At 36.3% G+C, this 19,321-nt stretch overlaps 1 protein-coding gene across 1 annotated transcript in view; it reads right to left on the bottom strand.

Annotated features, from left to right (window-relative positions):
• The window catches only part of CDC14A (cell division cycle 14A), a 65,651-nt gene that overhangs the window by 43,360 nt on the left and 2,970 nt on the right, over window positions 1-19,321 (bottom strand). Inside the window, 2 exon segments of the mRNA XM_033000810.2 lie at window positions 2,416-2,508; window positions 10,360-10,435. Of these exon segments, the coding sequence (XP_032856701.2) occupies window positions 2,416-2,508; window positions 10,360-10,435 (169 nt within the window).

The following is a 19,321-nucleotide window of genomic DNA, read 5'->3' as shown; positions in this document are numbered from 1 at the left end:
TCTTGGATGACATACTTATGTAACATATTGGATACCTTTGCGCAAAATTTTTTCCAATGTTATCCTAAATTGAGATGAATTGGAAAGCGATTATAAGGTGTTTTCAACAAGAGAACAAATACTTTTTTGTACTGGTAACACTGTATTAGGAAAGCAATATTCTTGGTACATAACATCTTCAATAATCAATAATCAGAAGATACTTAAACCATCTACTAGTCTGACAGGATATGCTTGCATATGCTAGCAATTAAGAGCTATAACCATCTTAAAACAGGCTAGGCAGGGGTTAAATGTGCATGCAGTTGTGCCACACTAATTTACCTTATTGTACACATAAGCTACCAACTCCTTATGTGATGTGCCACCTGATATGGAGTACATACACAGCCACGCCATGGCACACATAATATGTGCTCCCCCTCTCAACTTCCTTCAGAGGGATTTCTGCTGACCTCCCCGCCAGAGCATGCCCTTATCTCTAGATTTAGCTGAGCAGCTCCCCTGAATAAGGACTACCCAAATATACCAGACTGTTTCCACGTTTAAATCTTAAATACTGTAAATATGGCATAGTCTTACTTAGCTGATCAGTACTCTGCTTGGAGTTCTGTCTTACACCTTACGTACCTCCGTGCCTTTCTGTTCCTACAACCCGGCTTTGCAAGAAGTTGTATTCATGGCAAGTAGTGCTCTTTCCTTGGATCTAGCTAATAGTGATAAGGGCATTTTAACCTGTTACCCGCAGGGAACAGCTACTTAGTTGAGCTAGTCATATAACAAGGACTGGATAAGGGGAATAAAAAGATAATCTCATCCCCTTCAAAATGCTGGTGTCCTACCCTTCCAAGGCTTCTAAGATGTATCAGAAGATGAAGGCAGGATCAGACAACAGCAATCCAGTGAAGGTAATTAGGTGCTGTAATCTACATATGTGCTAGATGAGTGTTCGCTAGCTACAGGCTTAACTAGACTAGCTTTAAAAACATGAAGTGAATCTTACTAAATACAGAACCGGAGATATAATGATGCAAATAGAAAACAAAAAGCAGTCTGAAAAAAATGACTGAAGTTTCTTTACAAACTATAGTGTGGGAATCATTACTAAAGATGCTACAATTTGGAAACATTTTGGATCTGAAGGGATGGTAAAGCTTATAAAGGTATGCTATCAAATTTGGAGATTCCTTAAACAGAATATAAAACACAGAATTAGAAATTGATTCCAGCATTATTAAATAGAGCCTTGTACGGTCAAACCAGTAACAAACTTAGAACATTTTAACCTATTTATTCTTACTACTACTTTTGCAGAGTTGTTCTAGCAGGTCTACTCCCAAGGGTTAAAAATCTAACCAAAAGATTTAAAAAATTTTAACTTATCCCAAATTTTTTTTAAATCTTTACATTTAAATAGATCTTCATTCTCAAGAGCATTTACACACTATCCCCATACTTGTAGAAAAACATCTTGTTTAATTACACAAATCTGCAACCTAAATTCTTTCAATATTATCATCTGCATTTTCTGAGCTTTGCTTTTGGCATGACCTCAGGCCTGAAAGAAATACACCAGCTTTCACACAGTATAAAGCCTGACTTAACAGAGACTTACCAAACTCAGCTGACCATGTGGATGTCAGCTCAGGACCAGCAGCTTGTAAAGTTTCAATACTTTATCAGTGTAAAACATGCTATCGCAAAGACTGAGTTTTCTACAAGTGTGCTCCAATTCTTGGCAGTAGAGCAGGAAGGTGAAATTGAAGCAGGAAGGTGAACTTGAAGTTGGAGCTACATTGCTGTGAAGACTCACAAGTGGTTGTATCAAATGCCAGTTTGGGACTGTCAAAACTTACATGGTATCATAATAAATTAGGCTTGTGTAAATAAGATGTCCTTGTGTATGGTGTATTATCTGTAATATTAGAAGGCTGAAATATCTTAATTTTTCCATTTTTCTGGGTAGGCTATGAAAATTAACTGAGAAAAGAAATCAATCCAATAATCACTATGTGTCTGGTCTAGTAACTTTTAAGAAAGGCTGTGAAAGAAAGAAATCTTTCTCCTTCCCACTATGAATCTCACTACTGCCATGAGCAGCAATTGATCCTAAGACAGACAACTTTAGAGGTAAGTTTGTGGTTTGCATTTTTGACATTCAGGAAAACGGTATCCTATGGGAAACATGCACACAATCCACCAAAGCCACTCCCTGTATAGTAAAGTAAATGGAGTTAAGTGCCAAAGACAGGACTTCCCTAAACCTCATACAAGCAGAATTTTCAAAGACAGCTTAGAGAAGAATCAAATTACAATCTTCCCACCTCCCTAGAGGACCATCCCTTGAGATGCTATTTTACACACAGCAGATGTCTCTTAAGGAAGGTTAGAAGTATTCACGTGATAAATACTTACAGCATATGCACCTATTAAAAATGCTGCATTTGCTCGTTTCCGCTGATCAAAACTGGTATAGTACACTATCTTCTTTCTTGATAGACTGAAATACTGTTTTAAAAAAAAAGACAGCATATTTACCAAGAGAAGAATGCACTTTAAAAATACTTTTAAAAGTCACTCTTTCAAAACTGAAAAATAAGTCAGAAAAAATGCTTACAAAGAGATTCTTAAAATTAAAGGCAAAAATATTACTGATACTATGAACAATCATCTTACGTTATAGATAAGAGTGCAAGGAAATAGCCACTGTATCAGGGCAGGCCTCAGCTTGCTGTGAGAAAATACTCTATAAAATGCAGTTGAACCAAAATGTTCAATATAAAATACTAGATTTTTTTTTTTGTAAGTTTAAATATTTGAACAATAGCTTATGAACATTAATTAAAGGCATTGAAATTTTTAGACTAAAAGGCCCTGCTATATGTTAAATCTCTTTAGCACATAGTTCTGTGGAAAAGACAAAAGAAAAACTGAAGCAATCAATCTTACAGGCATTTTATAAGTTAACCACTCTTCCATCTATACTATCTAAAAATGGGGTGACAGACATCTTCAGAAAGCTTCAACAGCAAGAATTTATTAGGAAAAAAAAAAAAAGGACAAGTGAAAAGCCTGGAAAAAAAGGCTAGGCAAAGACAAAACTAAGAACACTTGCAATTCTTTAGGAAGAAAAGAAGCCTCTGTCAGAATTCTGTGAACAAAACTCCCATTGAAAATAAGACCAACAAGCATCAGAAAATAACAGTAATGACAAACTGCAGCTAAACTATTTAAAGCCAGAGAGAGATACAATTGTCACTTAAAAATAGGAAGTTGAACAGTTTATCGTATTATTGTTTTTTTAGCTTCATTAATTGCTACACTTCCATTATATTCTGCAACACTATTTCTCATGTTTTCCCTGACAGTTTTGAGGAAGTCATCATCCGACATACTGGATTCTGCTTCTAAATATCTGAAGCACACTTCTATTTTTAAAGGCTACACATTTTACAACCTGCTTTTATGCTAGTGTTGCTGTTAACCAATTTCAGATTTTTAACTCAAATTTGACAATTTTAATTTACTTTCTTTTCCTATTCTTGGAACCGATGACACTCGGGAGTGGGAAATAGGGTAACTGCTGCAAAACTGTGTTTTATTTATTTAAGTGGTGCCAACTGTATTTATCTTCCACAAATCTGTAAATGTTGACTCTTATCTTAAATCTTGTTGCAAATTTTAGGACAGCTTTTACCATAGAATCTAATTTTGCAAAAAACAACAAATAGCTGATAAATTCAGGAGAAAAACGATGTATGTATCACAACAAGCATCTTATTCCCACCCCCCACAGAAATAGCACCTTTAATAGCAGTTCTAACTGTACATTCGAGTTTGGTCTTATTACCCACAACTTCCATAAGTAGAAGGAATAAGAGTTAATGCAACTGAGTATATCTAATTAGGACTGATAATTCCTGAGATAGCTGGTTCCTGTTGATTGGAAGGGATTGTATCTTGAGACCAACAGCAACATCTCTCTCAGTGTATATGCAAACATACAAAGCACACATAGTTAGTTAGTGAAGCATTCAATTATTATTAAAACTTGGGAGAATTAATACCAGTATTTTAAGATCACTCTTTTCTTTCCCCTCCTCAATTTTTTAATTTTAGTGTTCTCTAACTGCAATTCCACCCATGATGTGTAGGTGGGATAAGATTACAGTAGTTATGCAAGTGACAGAATTTCAATTATAACTTGTTGACTACTAGATATTTTAAAATGAAGTTCTTTGCAACAGTTTACAGTTCACCTGAAGTACTATTTTAAACTGTACATTCTGCTAGCTAGCCAGAAGTAAGTTCTATATAGTAAGACTACATTTCTTCATTTATTTTATGGAATGGATCTTATTAATCATTTGGGTCTATCAAATCATTGCGATTTTTAGATGCATTTGTACCTGAAGTAGCCAAAAAGTGACAACTCACTTCAAAAGTTCCCAGAACATCTAAATGAAAGCAACATATAATTTTCAATGCTTCATTTTCAAAATGCAAGGGCTTAATCCTTATAAGCCATATTGGTATATAAAATATTTAAATGTCTTTTGAATCTTGACTAAAGTTATTGAAACCCAACATTAATTAACTGTTTACAGGACAGCAACCAAATGAAAACTGCATCAGGATTTTACTTTTCAGAAGCCTATAAAACAAACCACTGTTTTCATTTGCACGAGTTACAGAAAAATCAAGTTTTACAGTGTTTGCTGAAATGTTAATGCAATGCCCCCCTTAACAGTAATACACAAATTCTCAACTCAATACACTTTCAATACCAATACTAAGCTATATGATCAATTTTAAAAAATACTCAGTTTCTGGCCACACTTGTTTATTTATTTGGCTAGTTTTAATGATAACAAGTGTTAAAGACAGTTCTTTAAGGTGACTGTTTTTACAGCTCCAGAGCTCCACTTGACCGAATTAGAGTTTTAGTTCCCGTAGATACTGCACAACTCGTAAGGACCAAAAATGTTTCAACAAGGAATTTTTCAACACAGGTTGTCTACAGAATAGCTATAGTTAGAGATAATATAGTAATATAGTTGCATTTTTTTTTTTTATAAAACAAAACTGAGCATGCACTATGAGGCAGTAAAGATACTTTTCTTTACAAGTAAGAAAATTTTAGCACTTTCACACATCGGTAGAAGAGAAAATGTAACAATATAACAGAACAGTATCTGTCAAGACATATCCCAGAGGAATATACTTAAAGACAATCTTTTGCACTGAATGCAGACGTAACAAGAAAAGTATGGCAGGTTTTGTTTTAGGTGATAAAACATTTGAGTGTATGAGAGGTTCCAGAACACATTTCCACTGTTAATTATTTATTTATTTTAATAATAGATCACTTCTTGTTTCTTGAACACCTCAAGAGATTTACTTGCACAGGAATTGATGACAGATTTAGAAGGTGCCATTGTGGACAATTACTAGATTGGTATCTTTTTAGAATCACCAGCTTATTTGGCAGTATTTTACCTAATGGATATGTTTTAATATAGTTGCATTACTCAAGCAAGAAATTACTGCAATGCGTTTAATAAGCCTGGATCAATGCAAAGATTATTTTTATATATATACACATGTATATATGTAATAGGTACATGTAAATAGCAGTGAATACAAGGCTGGCAAATTGTTCATAGAAAACGATGCATGATGTTGTACATGCAAACTGTCTTAAAGTCTAAACTGTCCTAAAGATGATGCTTACAATTACTATAGTTCCGTATGTATGCCCAGCAGTTTATTTATATTAAAATAAAACCAAACCAAAACTCTCTGTGATTCAGCAATAACACAGCATACAAGAAACGTTAACCCCACAGTTCATAAACCTGCCAGAACCTTCCATCTTGTGCCTTTGATCTTTGGTACTTGTATCATTTATCTCAGCAACACTCCCTCTCTGATTACCTTTGCTTCTGAATTTATTGAGGTTGTATAAGTCTATACACACATAAAACAAAGCAAGTTTTTTAAAGCAGCTTTTATGAAATCAGACTTATTTAAACAGAAAAAAAAAAATTCCTTTCATAAATGAATCACAGTTCCTTAGTCAAACATTTTTTCCCCAAAACAGAATTCAAAGAACAAGTAGGAAGATAGCATGGCCAAGCGTTTTTCTTGCTGTTGACTTGGCTAGTCAAGATCATCTCCATAGCAATCAGCAATCAAAACATTACAAACATAACAAGGTCAGAAAGGTTTTCCTGTAAAGCATAACCAGGACTTCAGCTCTAACTTTCTCAGCAAATTGATATTTGAACAAATTCTTCAACTCTTCGGAACAGAATGGTTTACTGCTTTTAAAATCAGCCAGCATTAATTACAACAGTTTCCTTTAAAATGTTGGCTTGCCGTTACCACATTTCAGACTGGTACCCTTCTCCTTCCCCACCTGTCCCCAAAGAAAGGAGAGAAGAAAGCAGAAAACTGCTTCCATGTCCAATTCCTCTCCCAAAACAGGAAGAAATATAGCTGAAATACTTGGAGGGGTCATTTGTAGGGTTTGTTTGTTTTAATGAGATCTTGTACTCTTATTTCTCCTACTCCTATTTATAGAAGTTTTAAACTTAATAGAAGTCTAAGTCTTAAGTTCCTTCTGAGACACCATACCCACACAAAAACTATCACATTTTGGGATATTTTTTTTTGCCACACTTCTTTTAAAGGCTTTTCATAAGAAAAGTATATGAAGTGTATATACAACCAGGTATACACCAAATCATGGCAGGAGCCATCTGGGCTTAAGCACAGTGATTGCCTCAGTGCAGTCAAGTGTTGCAGTATGGCAAGAGCAGCCATCCAGCATCAGAGGCTGGATTTCCAGAGAATGATAATCTGCAGTGCCTTTTACTTCCTATGATCAGCCAACTCCTGCTGTTGGTCACAAGGCATGGTTACCCTTGATGCTAGGGTATGCAAGGAGGAGGCTGCCCAACAGGACTCTTTCTCCATGTTGTTAGTCCCATCAGCAGTTCCAATCTCTGAAACACTTGACCACAGGCCACCCGTGGGTCCTCCCAGTGCCACACCAGAATTCCATTACTTTTGCTGCTGCAGCTGCTCATTGCACCAGTGCCTTGCTGGCAGGTAAGTCATGAGTCATGAACTTCTGTCTTACACACACTTGTTCAAGCCTCAGGAATCCTCTTGGTGACACTTGTGAGGGACAGACATGAGAAGGTGAGGGATAGAAGGGTGGAAACTGTGAATCCATAGTTCTCAACTCACGAAGCCAAGCAGTATCTTTTTTACCTGGGCCTACAGTATACTTTAGATGCATGCTTCAGGCCTGGGATTTGGTCTTACAAGCCTACTTATTCAGTGCAGATAGTATCTAAATTAGGACAGAGTCTGGTGTATATTTTAACTATTAGAAGAGCAAACCTTACATTAGCAGGTATTGGCCTACCTGGGGGGTAGTGCAATCAGCCAAACTGGAATCCATTAACGTACGAGTTTCTATACCATGCCAGTGGTATTCCAAGCTTTAGCTGTTTGATTTCAGGTATTACTTTCAAGTGGTTGCACTATCAGGTTACCCTTCTCTATTATACACTAGTAGTTTAAATTAACCTATTTTGAATTAGCCTCTGGTAAGGTAGCAGCAACAAACAGTTCCTCCTCCCAGCTGAGACTACAGATGATCTGCATGAGATTTCTCTGTTCTGTTCCTGACCATCTATATGCCTCACCTGACACTACAAGTGTGTTTGCTTTTTTTCAAAAAATATAAGAGTTACATTAAAATTACATCACAGTTTGCTAAATCAACCCTGAAGATTTCACAGCTACTAACTCAGTTTCAGTTTGGTTCCCATGTATATTTTCTCCATTATAATATACGATCTTTATGTCATCATGATTATAAGCCATTTATGATGAGCAGTTTGCCTCATTGAATGCAGATGATCGTCTTACAACAAAAATAAAGACTGTGGAGACATTCCTGTTTAATATTGAGTAAGTTAAAAAAAAAAGAAGTCCTGAGGTATTTATTAGTTTTGTTCTTATTTTCTGGGTGAAGCTCTTGGTACCTAGGGTCCAGATGGAAGGCATTCTAGTTCAACTACAAAAGTATGAATGTACACTTCAACAGTGATACATGAGACTGTTTTCAGGTCCCAAACTGACAGTCTCAGTTTGAATCTGGAAAAAACAGAACTAATCCCTCTAGCTCTCATAGGCACAGTGAAAGTCAGAATAGTAGGTTTATTATTGGTTATTCTCTGGAGTAACCACTTCACAGAGCAAGCATTCTCCACAGCCTTTAGTAACTCAAACGTAACATCACAAACAGCAGAATTAAGGTTAAAAAAAAAAGAAAAAAAAAAAGAAAATTCATAATGAGTGAGCACCATTGGTCATGAGTTTGAATGGGACAGTGGCACTACAAAACAGGTGATAAGTATTTATAAGCTCTATGTAGTGTAAACACAGAAATGGCAAATCCAGTGTATTCCCCATACAAACATAGACATTAAAAATTAGAAATACTACAGTTTAATCTTATTCATAACTAACTTTCTATATGAGAATATAAATTTTCACTAGAAGCACTTTTTTGCAAAAAGGTTATAGCAACTCTACAAACCCCTCAATTTGCAGAACCTCCTCTTAAGACTACTTGACTTTAAGCCAAGATGCCCTTGGAAGCAGCAGATAGCGTGAATTAACTTGCACAATAGTTTCATTTTTACAGTAAACATTAGTCCCAAAACATGTCATTTTTGATACAGGAATCCTCTTAACAATGGCCAATGTTATGACATCTGTTGTCCCATTTTACTCTTCTGTCAGTAACAGATCTAATATAATATAAAGATCTTAAATCCGTAATATTAGTGAAGCATGTCCTTGATATTTGCACACAATTGATATTTATTAGTACTTTGGAATTAAAACATCTATTTCATTCCTTGCAGTTGATAAGTTTTCTACACATGCTGCAAGTCACTTTCACAGGCATTTGGCTGCAGGTTAAATCTACAGCTATGTGCTCAGTGTACTGGGTCTGGCTGGGATGGAGTTCTGTTTTCTCCATAGCAGCCTGCATGATGCTGTGTTTTAGAGTTGAGACTAAAACGGCCTTGACAACACACCAATGTTTTAGCTGCTGCCAACAGTGCTTGCACAGCATCAAGGCCTTCTGTTTCTCACTCTGCCCCCACAGCAAGCAGGCTGGGGTGTGCGAAATGCTGGGAGGGCACATCGCCAGGACAGCTGACCCAAACGGACCAGAGGGATATTCCATACCATAAAGCATCTCACTCAGCAGTAAAACTGAGGAGCAGTTTTTCTAAATTAGCAGTTGCTCAGAGACTGGCCAGGCATTGGTCTGCTGGTAGGAGGTGGCAAGTGATTGCCTTCCCACCACTTGTTTTATTCCACCCCTCTCCAACCCACCCCCCTTCCCCCCTCATCTCTCACCCCTTATCATTCCCCTACTTAAACTGTCTTTATCTCAACCCACAAGTTCTTGGTTTTGCTCTTCTGATTCTCTCCCCTGTCCCACCCGTATGTCAACCCATATCAGGCTTGTGGGTTTATGACAGCACAGTGTTGTTAGAACATAACTCAGCTAGTGAACTGCTACACTTACAGATTCTAGACAACTTTATTAGGAAAGAACCAACACTTTGCAGTCAAAAGAAAAAGCTACTTCAGTATCTGAAGACGACAGCAACATTTTCTCTCTTCAGTAGACCAACTCAAAATTGGCTTGAATGAACAATCGTTACATGGAAGCAATGAAGTAAGAAAGCTTCTACAAATTAATTGATAGGAAGTGACATACCTACAACACAGATAGATATAGGAACCATTTTGATATGTGTAAGAACACATTTCTATAAACCGTATTAGAAGCAACATTTTATTAAACTGAATGACATAACTTTTCCACTGAGTGAGATTTAGTTTAAATAGTGTGATTTTGGGCCCATGTTTTGTTCTTTTTCATATGTGTAGGCTTTTTTGTTTAGTTGGTATTTTAACGTCTGTTTTCTCAGTTGATCATACTAGCACACCTATCACATCAGCTGCAAATCCATGAAATATCCAGAGTGTTTCTTGGTACCATTGTCTTGAAACTGTAAGGTTATGAAGAAAGGTGAACACAGCCTTCAGTGCCTCACCTGCTAAGCCACAACAGCATATTCATTTTTTCCCTTCTTCAGAGGGAAAAGAATTCAGAACAAAGAATAACCTTAAAGCTCAGCAGTAACCATCTAGATAATAAGCACCTATCAACCATTTTCAAACTGGATAATACATTTTAGCTGAATTTCAAACCACAAAAATATAATAAAGTTTTTTTAAAATAAAGCTTACCTTCAATTTCTTATTTAGTTTACAGCAGTATCTGTATAACATTGCCAAATTTAAAGGCCCAAAATCTCCATAGAAACTGGGAGAAAAAGAACAAGAAAATGTGTTATTTAAACAAAAGAGCTAAGCAAACTTCAACACACATGTTGCTGATAATACACACACTACAGAATTTATTCTTCATACCATGATATCCAGAGCCTGGTTTTGGACAAAACTAAAGAGTGAAGAACTTCAAGACATGATCTACTTCCCTTTCAGCTGTGCTGATGTCATCCTAGATTAAGGTCTTACAACTGCCTAAGATGAGAACGAATCATCAGATACTATGGAGAATAATTATATACTATGAAGAATACGCTAAATAGAATTTCTTACAGATAGCAAAATTCAATAGCATCCAGTCTTGATCTCTGAAATTTAGGCTTATTTTTACACCATCCTCCACTGTTCCAGAGATTACATATATATTTTACATATGTTTGTGTTTGATCCCCAGTCCTCTTGTCTCTAGGCTGTTCTTCCGATTTATTATTTATGTCATGTCTTCTGATTGTTCTTGTTTCTCTCTTCTAGATTCTTCTTAAACATTCACATTAATTTTGAAGCAGCAATCACTGTCCTTAGGATAAAAGCTAATTGCAGTAGTCTACAGGAAAATTACTGCACAGTAAAAGTAAGTTCCTGGTAGGGATTCACAGTGCTCTTCCTAGTTAACCCTTCATATAGACACCTTTACAAGTAATAGCACCTTTTATGCAGGCAGCTTGTAATGACACCTAAAGTTTCCTCTCTGCACACTCATCAGGCAAAATCACTCAAAAATTAAGTTCCAAGCTTTCTTCAGTATTTTTCCTTTTCATGTATTGAAGTCTTTATCTTGATGCACACGTTATAGATTTACAGTGGGAATGGACTGTAACTTACACTGTATTAACCTGCTCTGCCTGAAGTTTTTTTGGTAAGAGAGACAGGACACTTCTTGCCTATTGACAAACAGAACAGACCACCAGCATCTGAATGCATGTTATTTGGGGAATGACAAAAGAAAAAGGTAACTATGTACTAACATTTCTGGGCTTTGAAAGAGTGCTTACTGAAATCAGATGATAGAATAGGTGGTAGTACCTTTCAAGCTTTCTTCCCCATGGCAGAAGGTTTATTTTTTTTCAGGAAAATTAATTTTGGTCCAGGTAAACATAAGAAGAGAACTTATACTTTGAGGGGGCAGTCAAACATTAGGAAGAGGTTGCTCAGAGCGGAGTCACAACCCCATCATACAAGGCTCTGAGCAACCTGCTCTTGCTGACCTGGTTTTGAGCCCAGGGATTGGATTAGACAATCTCTGGAGGTGTCTTCCAGCTCCAGCCATTCTGCTATTCTAAGTGGACACAACAACAAAGTAAGAGTGCCCTACCTTTTTGGTGCTTATAACTTTATTAATATCCTCCTCCCCACATTCTCTCAAACAAAAAAGCCAAGCCCAGTGAAAAAAAGAGACAATTATATTAGTCTGATCACTGTCTAGGATGAATAGCCTGCCTGCTACACCAATGCTATTTCCGTATCATCTACAGTATCAAATAACAACTTAAGTGTTTGTTAAGCTTCAATTCAACCTGTCAGTATGAAATACTATGATATAATGCTTAGAGAAATTCATTAGTTGGGTCAAAGACTAAGGTGTTCAACTGCTAGGAATTTATTTGTAGGTTGCACAGAAATTAACCAACTCAAGGGAAAAATTGCAGTGGCAGTAAAGCAGGGTTTAACTTTAGAATTCCTCATCTTTTCTTAGAGAAGTCTGCCAGATATGGTCAACAGTTATTTTTAAAACAAAACCCTCCATACAGTTTTTAATAGAGATGAACAAAATTGTTCTAAGAAGGACAAGTATGAGTTATGACAATTAAGTTAAAACTAGGGCTCTAACAACACTAGAGCAAATGTAGCTTCTAGAAAAGCTCTGCAGAATACTTACTAACATCTCTTCCCATTCTGCTGCACTAATACTTTCTCTAAATCAAAAAAACAACCCTGTCTTGTTCAATTAACTTCAGAATATTCTTTCACTTAAATACATGATGAAAGAGTAGAATTTAGGATCTTAACATTTTGTGGAAAATACTTTTAAAAGTATTGTGAAGGAGTGTGGAATGTGATAGTTACGAAAACACTTTAACTTAGACCAAACAAAGCTTTTTGTGTGAACAAAGTAGCTTCGTTCAGCTCAAAGATATAACTGAACACATAGTTCACCTGAAGCACTGAAGAACTACAGCCATGCTTTAGGATAGTAAGTTTTTATTACTATTCATTTGCTAGAAGTACCTCAATATGAAGTCATATATCCATTTCTATTTTTCCACATGATTAAACGCAAACAGAAGTGTAGGAAAAGAACATTAAAATTAATTTACAAATCAATTTATCCACAACTGACAAATTTCTTAATATTTTGGTGGGGATAAGGATAAAAATACATTTTTTGAGTCAATTCATGAAGTAATTATATTTCTACAAAATAAAGTTATTCAGATTCTCTCAGCCACCAAGCTAAAGATGTCAATCTTAGAATGACTATTTCTCCATCACTTATTACCAATTATGCTGTGCTTCTTTTAAGGGCGGGGGGGGAAGGGAGTATCAGTGTTTAAGATTCTGATACTACCACTGTTTGTCTATGCTGCAGAAACAAAATGTTTCTCAAAATACAAAACACAATCATAAGGGAAAGGCACTTCTGGTCATTGCTGCACCAGCATTATAACCCATACAGCAAACACTGGCAATTCCTAAGTTATTTACAAAATATCACGTAGGCAGTATAAACCAGCCATTGACTTTGTTGACAAAACATTGCAGTAGGTATGTGAGGGGAAAAAGGTTATTTGTTACATGTGTAATTTTAACTTTCTCCATTTAATACCTCTAAACTGGAATAAGCTTGAATGTCCTTTTTTAAATGGCATTAAGTGAAACAACTGCTTTACAAACCTCCAAATCAAAGAGTTGTCTGAAAGATAATACAAGGCTCTGTACTGAAGTCAATGAACTCTGATCTACAAAACCCTTCAATTTATATCCTTAGAACTAAATACAGTTTCTGCCATGTTTAAATAGAAGGGTTTAATCTTATGCACCCTGATTATTTTTAGTATAACAGGCCAATTTTGTACTTGAATTGGAGACACTTGATCCTGACTCACCCAGGGGATTTTCTTCTTAAGAACAGAATTCTGACTGAGTTAAATACAAATGGAGATGGGAAATGGGGGCTATAGGTCCTGGGGGAAGAAATGACACACCTAGTCACCATCTGAATAAGGAATTTTATCTGGCAAAAGTTGAAAATAAAAAAAACATAGAAGTAGTAAAATATTATTATATGCTAGTTATTGATAACAATCTACCCAGTATTACTTTACTTCCATCTCTTTTAAGGGTAATAGACTTTCTTTGTATCTAGATGTTTTAATAAGCTTTTATACACAATAAGGAATCAGGATGCCTCTGAAGCTTAAGCCAGTTAAGAGAGACAGCCATTTACAATGGAGGTGGGAGCCAGATATGAGGAACAGAAGGCAAGTACGGTATTAATCTACATTTAATTATATTTTGTTTTAATCAAGCACTTAGATGATAGCTTAAATTATTCTTCCCCCTCAACCCATGGAAACTTGTTATCCTTAGGCTTCTCAAACTAAGAAGCAGCAAAACCCCACAATATACTAGATGAATATTTAAACACTCTACTTCAAAAATACTATCATAATGCTACCTGGAAGCAGTAGCATAGGTTTCTTGTATCTGTATTCTCCTTAGAACAGACTTCCAGAACCACTCCTTCCTATCAGTTCTTGTAGCATAACATCTGAGGCATTTGCCCTATTGTATCATAGGAATGGTCATCCACCTAGAAAGGACAGCCCATAAAGAACTCGCTGGTCTACTCCATCATGCAAACAGTTAGCGTACATTCTTCCAGAAAGAAAGAAATGTAGTCCACAACTCTTTAGGACAGCAACTCGTTTCTGACTGCAGTTCCACGGGATGCCATGTGAAGGTGCTGTGGGTCACCTCAAGCCTTGGACTAGTCTTCTGAACATTGAAGTCACTTTTTACTATGCTTCTGAATACCACTGATCCCATCAGAGCAAAAGAACTATCAGCTCTTCAAGTTCACATCTTGAACTACTGGATGGAGCCTGGTTATGGTCAATGAAGGAATACTATATCCTGGAAGACTTTGAAATGAATTGATAACCTCCATATTAACATCACAGTCAATTTATTTAAGGCCAAGGTATAAAGTTATCTTTCAAAGATTAATTGCACTAGTTATACTTTACCCCAGAACCCTGATACTTTTTCCCCGCAGATGAATACACCAGAGCAGTAGTTTTATATTGTCACTCACAATTTTGTGATACAGAAGCAGAGGTAAGGGTAAAAGCTTTTCAGATAGGAATCTCCTATCCTATCTCAGAATTATTTTCTTCATAGCAGACAAGCCCAAGTCCAGTGTTATTGCAACACTGAACACAAGGATGTGCATGCATTCTTACCAGGCTATAGGCATTTTCAGTCGTTTGAAGATGGTCCAAAGACTAATTACGAGGGGGGTGGGGGGGTGGGGCGGGCAGGGGGCATGGAAATAGCAAAGATCCACCCAGTCAGTTCTAACAATGCAATAGTGCTCAGAAGGGATGATGGTCCCTGTATAGCAGCTTACTCACTTATTGGTTTAGTAACTTGAAAGCAGAGGCATGGTTTCACAACTGCAGTTATCTTCTGGAGTATGTATCCCAGAATTGGAGTACAACTACTCCTTTAGGTGGTAAACTTGCCTTCTTGGCAACTAGCAACCATATAAAGTAATTTTTCTGCCAAAACAGAAGCACCCCAGGCTTGCAATTACTCAAGACAAAAGATTAACCACAAGAACTTCAGGAACTAGCAGAAATATAGCTTTCTAACTGCAAAACTGCACTAGTTTTTCAGCATTTTACAAAGATCCAGTTCACTATTAAAATTAAGCAATGAGACTTAATTAGAATAATAAAAACAGTCTCCACTTGCTTGTCTTTCCCCCTTTCCTAGGCTGGATTACAGGAACATTCAGGTTACTGCACTGTAAGGCCCTTGCTGCATGTGCTCTGAATCTAGCTGTTAAGCAGTACAAGAACCAGCTACTGCAGAAGTGGCCAACTGGCAACTACAGATAAACGCTTCAAATCATAAACTGAACACATCTTACATGCAACACAGTTTCTGGATTCAAGCCAAGAGGATCAGCCCACACATTCACTACAGCATAAGTGCTGGTCAGGGAATCTTACCTATTCAGTCTTCTTTCTCCGACTCCTGTTTCCTAGAGCATGTTTCTCCTTCCTACTTCTCAAGCACATGAAAAAAGGTGGCACTGGCAATGGCACTATCTCCCTGCTCTATTCCCACCAATTCTGGTAACATGTGAATTACTAGGAGATTCCTTATCTGGGCTGAGACATGATCTCCAACACTTAATAATACTAAGGGATTGCACACTTCTGAATAGATGGATGATACAGCAAATATACACCTAGAAATGATGTATCACCTCACTGCTTGCATCCGAAGCTAGGATTAATGCAGGGGCTCTGGATTACACACACCAGGTACTCGCTCCTTTTCCCTTTCAATGTTCCAAATCCTCCTCAAGGTATGTAGTTTTCAAAATCCAAGAACTCAGATTATAGATAATTAAATACCTCTTGCAGATATATATATGTGTTTTTGATACAATGCTCCTTGACATCAAGAACAATGTATCAGTGAAGAGGTTCTCCCATAAAAAAGTTTCACTATAGAACAGTCTTTGGGTCATGTTAAAAACCTACTCTCTATGGAAAAAAAGCCATCCTAACAGAGGCCAAGTTTCTCATAACAGGTTTCCTCTATCAAGCTACATTCCTGTCCAATATGAAACTGAAGCCTAGAAAACATTTGGTTTTTCCTGGTACCCTTTTAGTGCAAACAAAAAAATTCCTCAATACTTCTGGTAACTGCTTTTATCTTTTTTATACAAAAAAGTGAAGACAAATATAGTAAAGCACCATGTGGGTATAAAATTTATGAAACTGTTCAACTGGAGAGAACACCAACAGGCATTAAGGGATAGCACTTTACAAGTTTCAAATATAAAATTATGTCAGTAGTTTGTGTCTGAAAGAAAAATTGACACTCCCAACTCTCAGATCTTCCTATTTTATCATCTGCAGTAAATTTAAAATCTCTGATTTTAAAATGGAAAACAAAAAGCTGCATTACTATTCTTAATACTTATGTATAAGATTTAGACATACAAAAGCTGATATTAGTATATGAAGTTTTTCTGCTCTGTATTTACATTCACACTGATAGAAGTTGGGAAATTTCCTTATTTTTTTTTTGTGGACTTCAGCTTACTAAGTTATCTTGGTCATCTGATAGTCAAGTTCAAGTCTTCAAAAGCTACTGATGTGAACAAGGAACTCCCTGTTCTCGGTGTGAAGCGACAGCTCTGTTTGTTTTAACAAGGCTAAGTTTAAATTTTCTTTTTCCTTTCAAATGATATAAGCCACAGAACCACGGAGAAGTTCACATTTCCTATGCAAGTACTGATAGCCACAGAAAAGAAGCATTTAGCCAAAGTAAAAATAAACAAGTTAACCCTTATTGTTCTCACAGGAAAGAGAAACTGCTTCTTTGCATATACACATACAGTGAAGGAAACAAGTCCCACAAGTCAAAGTCCAAACAGTACTCATTTGTATTGTTATAGCTAAGCATTTGAGAGTTATTCTACTGTTGCTTGAACTGAAAGAAGTAGCTAACATTAAGATTGCTGTGAAATGGGCAAGTAACATACCATGGCTTGAAAGAAAGTTTTTGTGTAAAACATAGGAGAGAGAATATCGTATTAATTACTTTTACAGCTGCTCACAAGATGTCAGAGACTAGATCTGTAAAAGCTGTTTATCCAAGAGATTCAAAGTCAGAACAAAATAACTGAATAAAGACACTATGATTTATGAAAGCTGCCATTGTAATTTATCAGTAAGAGATTCCTGTTTTTCATTATCTAAATTTTAATTTTGAGAAAACTACTCAACAATATAAAGGACATAAAAAGTTGCTTTGACTAACTTGGTTTTCACATACTTTTATCTTTCAAGTGTAGTATTCTCAACCCAGATCTGTTTACAGAAAGGTGAAACATGAAAGACACCATTCTTAGAGAATAAAAAGCTTCTTACTAGTGCATAACTCATTAACAGAGATCTTGCCAAGGCAAGGCTTTTCTATTTGCCAAATGAGTCTTCATCAAGCTAAATTATTTCTCATTAACTCAATTTTCCTGAAGTAATAGTTACCTGCACTACACTACCCTGTAAGATTGTATTCTCTTATAAGCAGTAGTGCCGACTTTCTCAGGAGGGACCTCAGTTTCAGAAAGACACTGACAAAATCTTACAGAAACAGAACAATCAAAAACAAGAAATCAGAATTGGATAAATTCATTCAAGTTTCTTGTTCCCTCAACTGAGGAATTTACATACCATTTCCCCAGCATAATAGGTTCAAGGTTAAATTGCAGCACATTTAACTTAAATAGTGACAGTTCTAGTAGCGAGTTCTTGTCAGCTAGCATTTGAGATAGGCTTAAATGCTTTTAAGAACGTCTTTATTATTTTTAAAAGTGTGACTGTTTAAATAAGTGAAGACAGTGTTATGAATTCATTAGAACAGTTGACAACTTCAAGTGAAAACTGAAGGCTAAAGTACTCAAGATTACATAACCACACTTTGTGTACAATTTAGTGATAAATCACGTGACAAGCCACAAGAGCAAGTCAGCGTTTATCAGACCAAAACTTCCAAAACCATTAGATCTAGCACTACAGCTATTATGTTCAATAAATGGGGTATACTATTAATGTACACTATTACTTTCTTATGTCTCTTCAGAAGTGGGGAAAGAGGGAAGCAAGGCAGTGAGATTTTAAGTACTATGTGATTCAATAACATGCTCTCTGTAATCAGATAACCCCAAACCTACATATTCATGAGGTTTTCAGATCATATATTGCTTCAGTGAAAGCAAACTGACACCTCAGTAAAGTCAGCTAGATAAATTTCTGTAACACTTCATACTTAAGAGTTATCACTAAACAAAATAACAGCCCAAAGAAAAGCACTTTACTTCCATATACAATGAAGTATTTTTGTCTTGTCACTAGGACACATCTAAACAAAATTAAGTCAATAAACAGTTGTATTAACAAAATTATTTATGTACCTCACAGGCGCTGAGGATTTTGTGCGTGAATAGACATCTCCTATCCTCCTCCTTTTAACAATCTGAGCAACTCATTTGATCAAAAAAGCACAAGCAGCCATGAAATTCTGACCAGCAAGGACAGCACAGGCAAGCCATTTTGAATGAAGACTCTGAAAACCACTCTTTTGAGCTATAGTACTTCAAAACTCACTTCCAAATGTTTCTTTTGTTATCATGTAACAAATATTTCTAACCCCTTTCTCAGAAAGAAGACTGCATTTTTGAGAAAATGAGCAGAAGTTCTAATCTGGTGTATGAAAGTTACACTCCACTATGACTTACAGACAAGCCCTGATGTCAGGTCCCTTCGTTTGCTGTGCAGCCTGTGAAGCACAACGGACTGATGCCAAGCTCACTGATGAGCATAAGGAAAAGGGAAGCTATAGTAAGATCAGTATTTCTTCAATAATCAAGAGACTTGCATTGTATTCCCCATTTTGCCTCTAGCTTCCCAATTTCAGAAGGATATTGAAAAAAGTATATAAAATGGTAACCCTACAGACACCTGCTTTTACATCCCCAAGACAATATAGACTTCCTTAGAGATGACAGGGAAAAGAAAGAATAAAAAAAACCAAAAATAAGATCAGGCATGGTTTT

This window comes from Tyto alba, unplaced genomic scaffold (genome assembly GCF_018691265.1).
Source record: "Tyto alba isolate M040663 unplaced genomic scaffold, T.alba_DEE_v4.0 Super-Scaffold_1000006, whole genome shotgun sequence".
Classification (NCBI taxonomy): domain Eukaryota; kingdom Metazoa; phylum Chordata; class Aves; order Strigiformes; family Tytonidae; genus Tyto; species Tyto alba.
The sequence above is the reverse complement of the archived record's forward strand: the minus strand, read 5'-3'. Positions and strand labels throughout refer to the sequence as shown.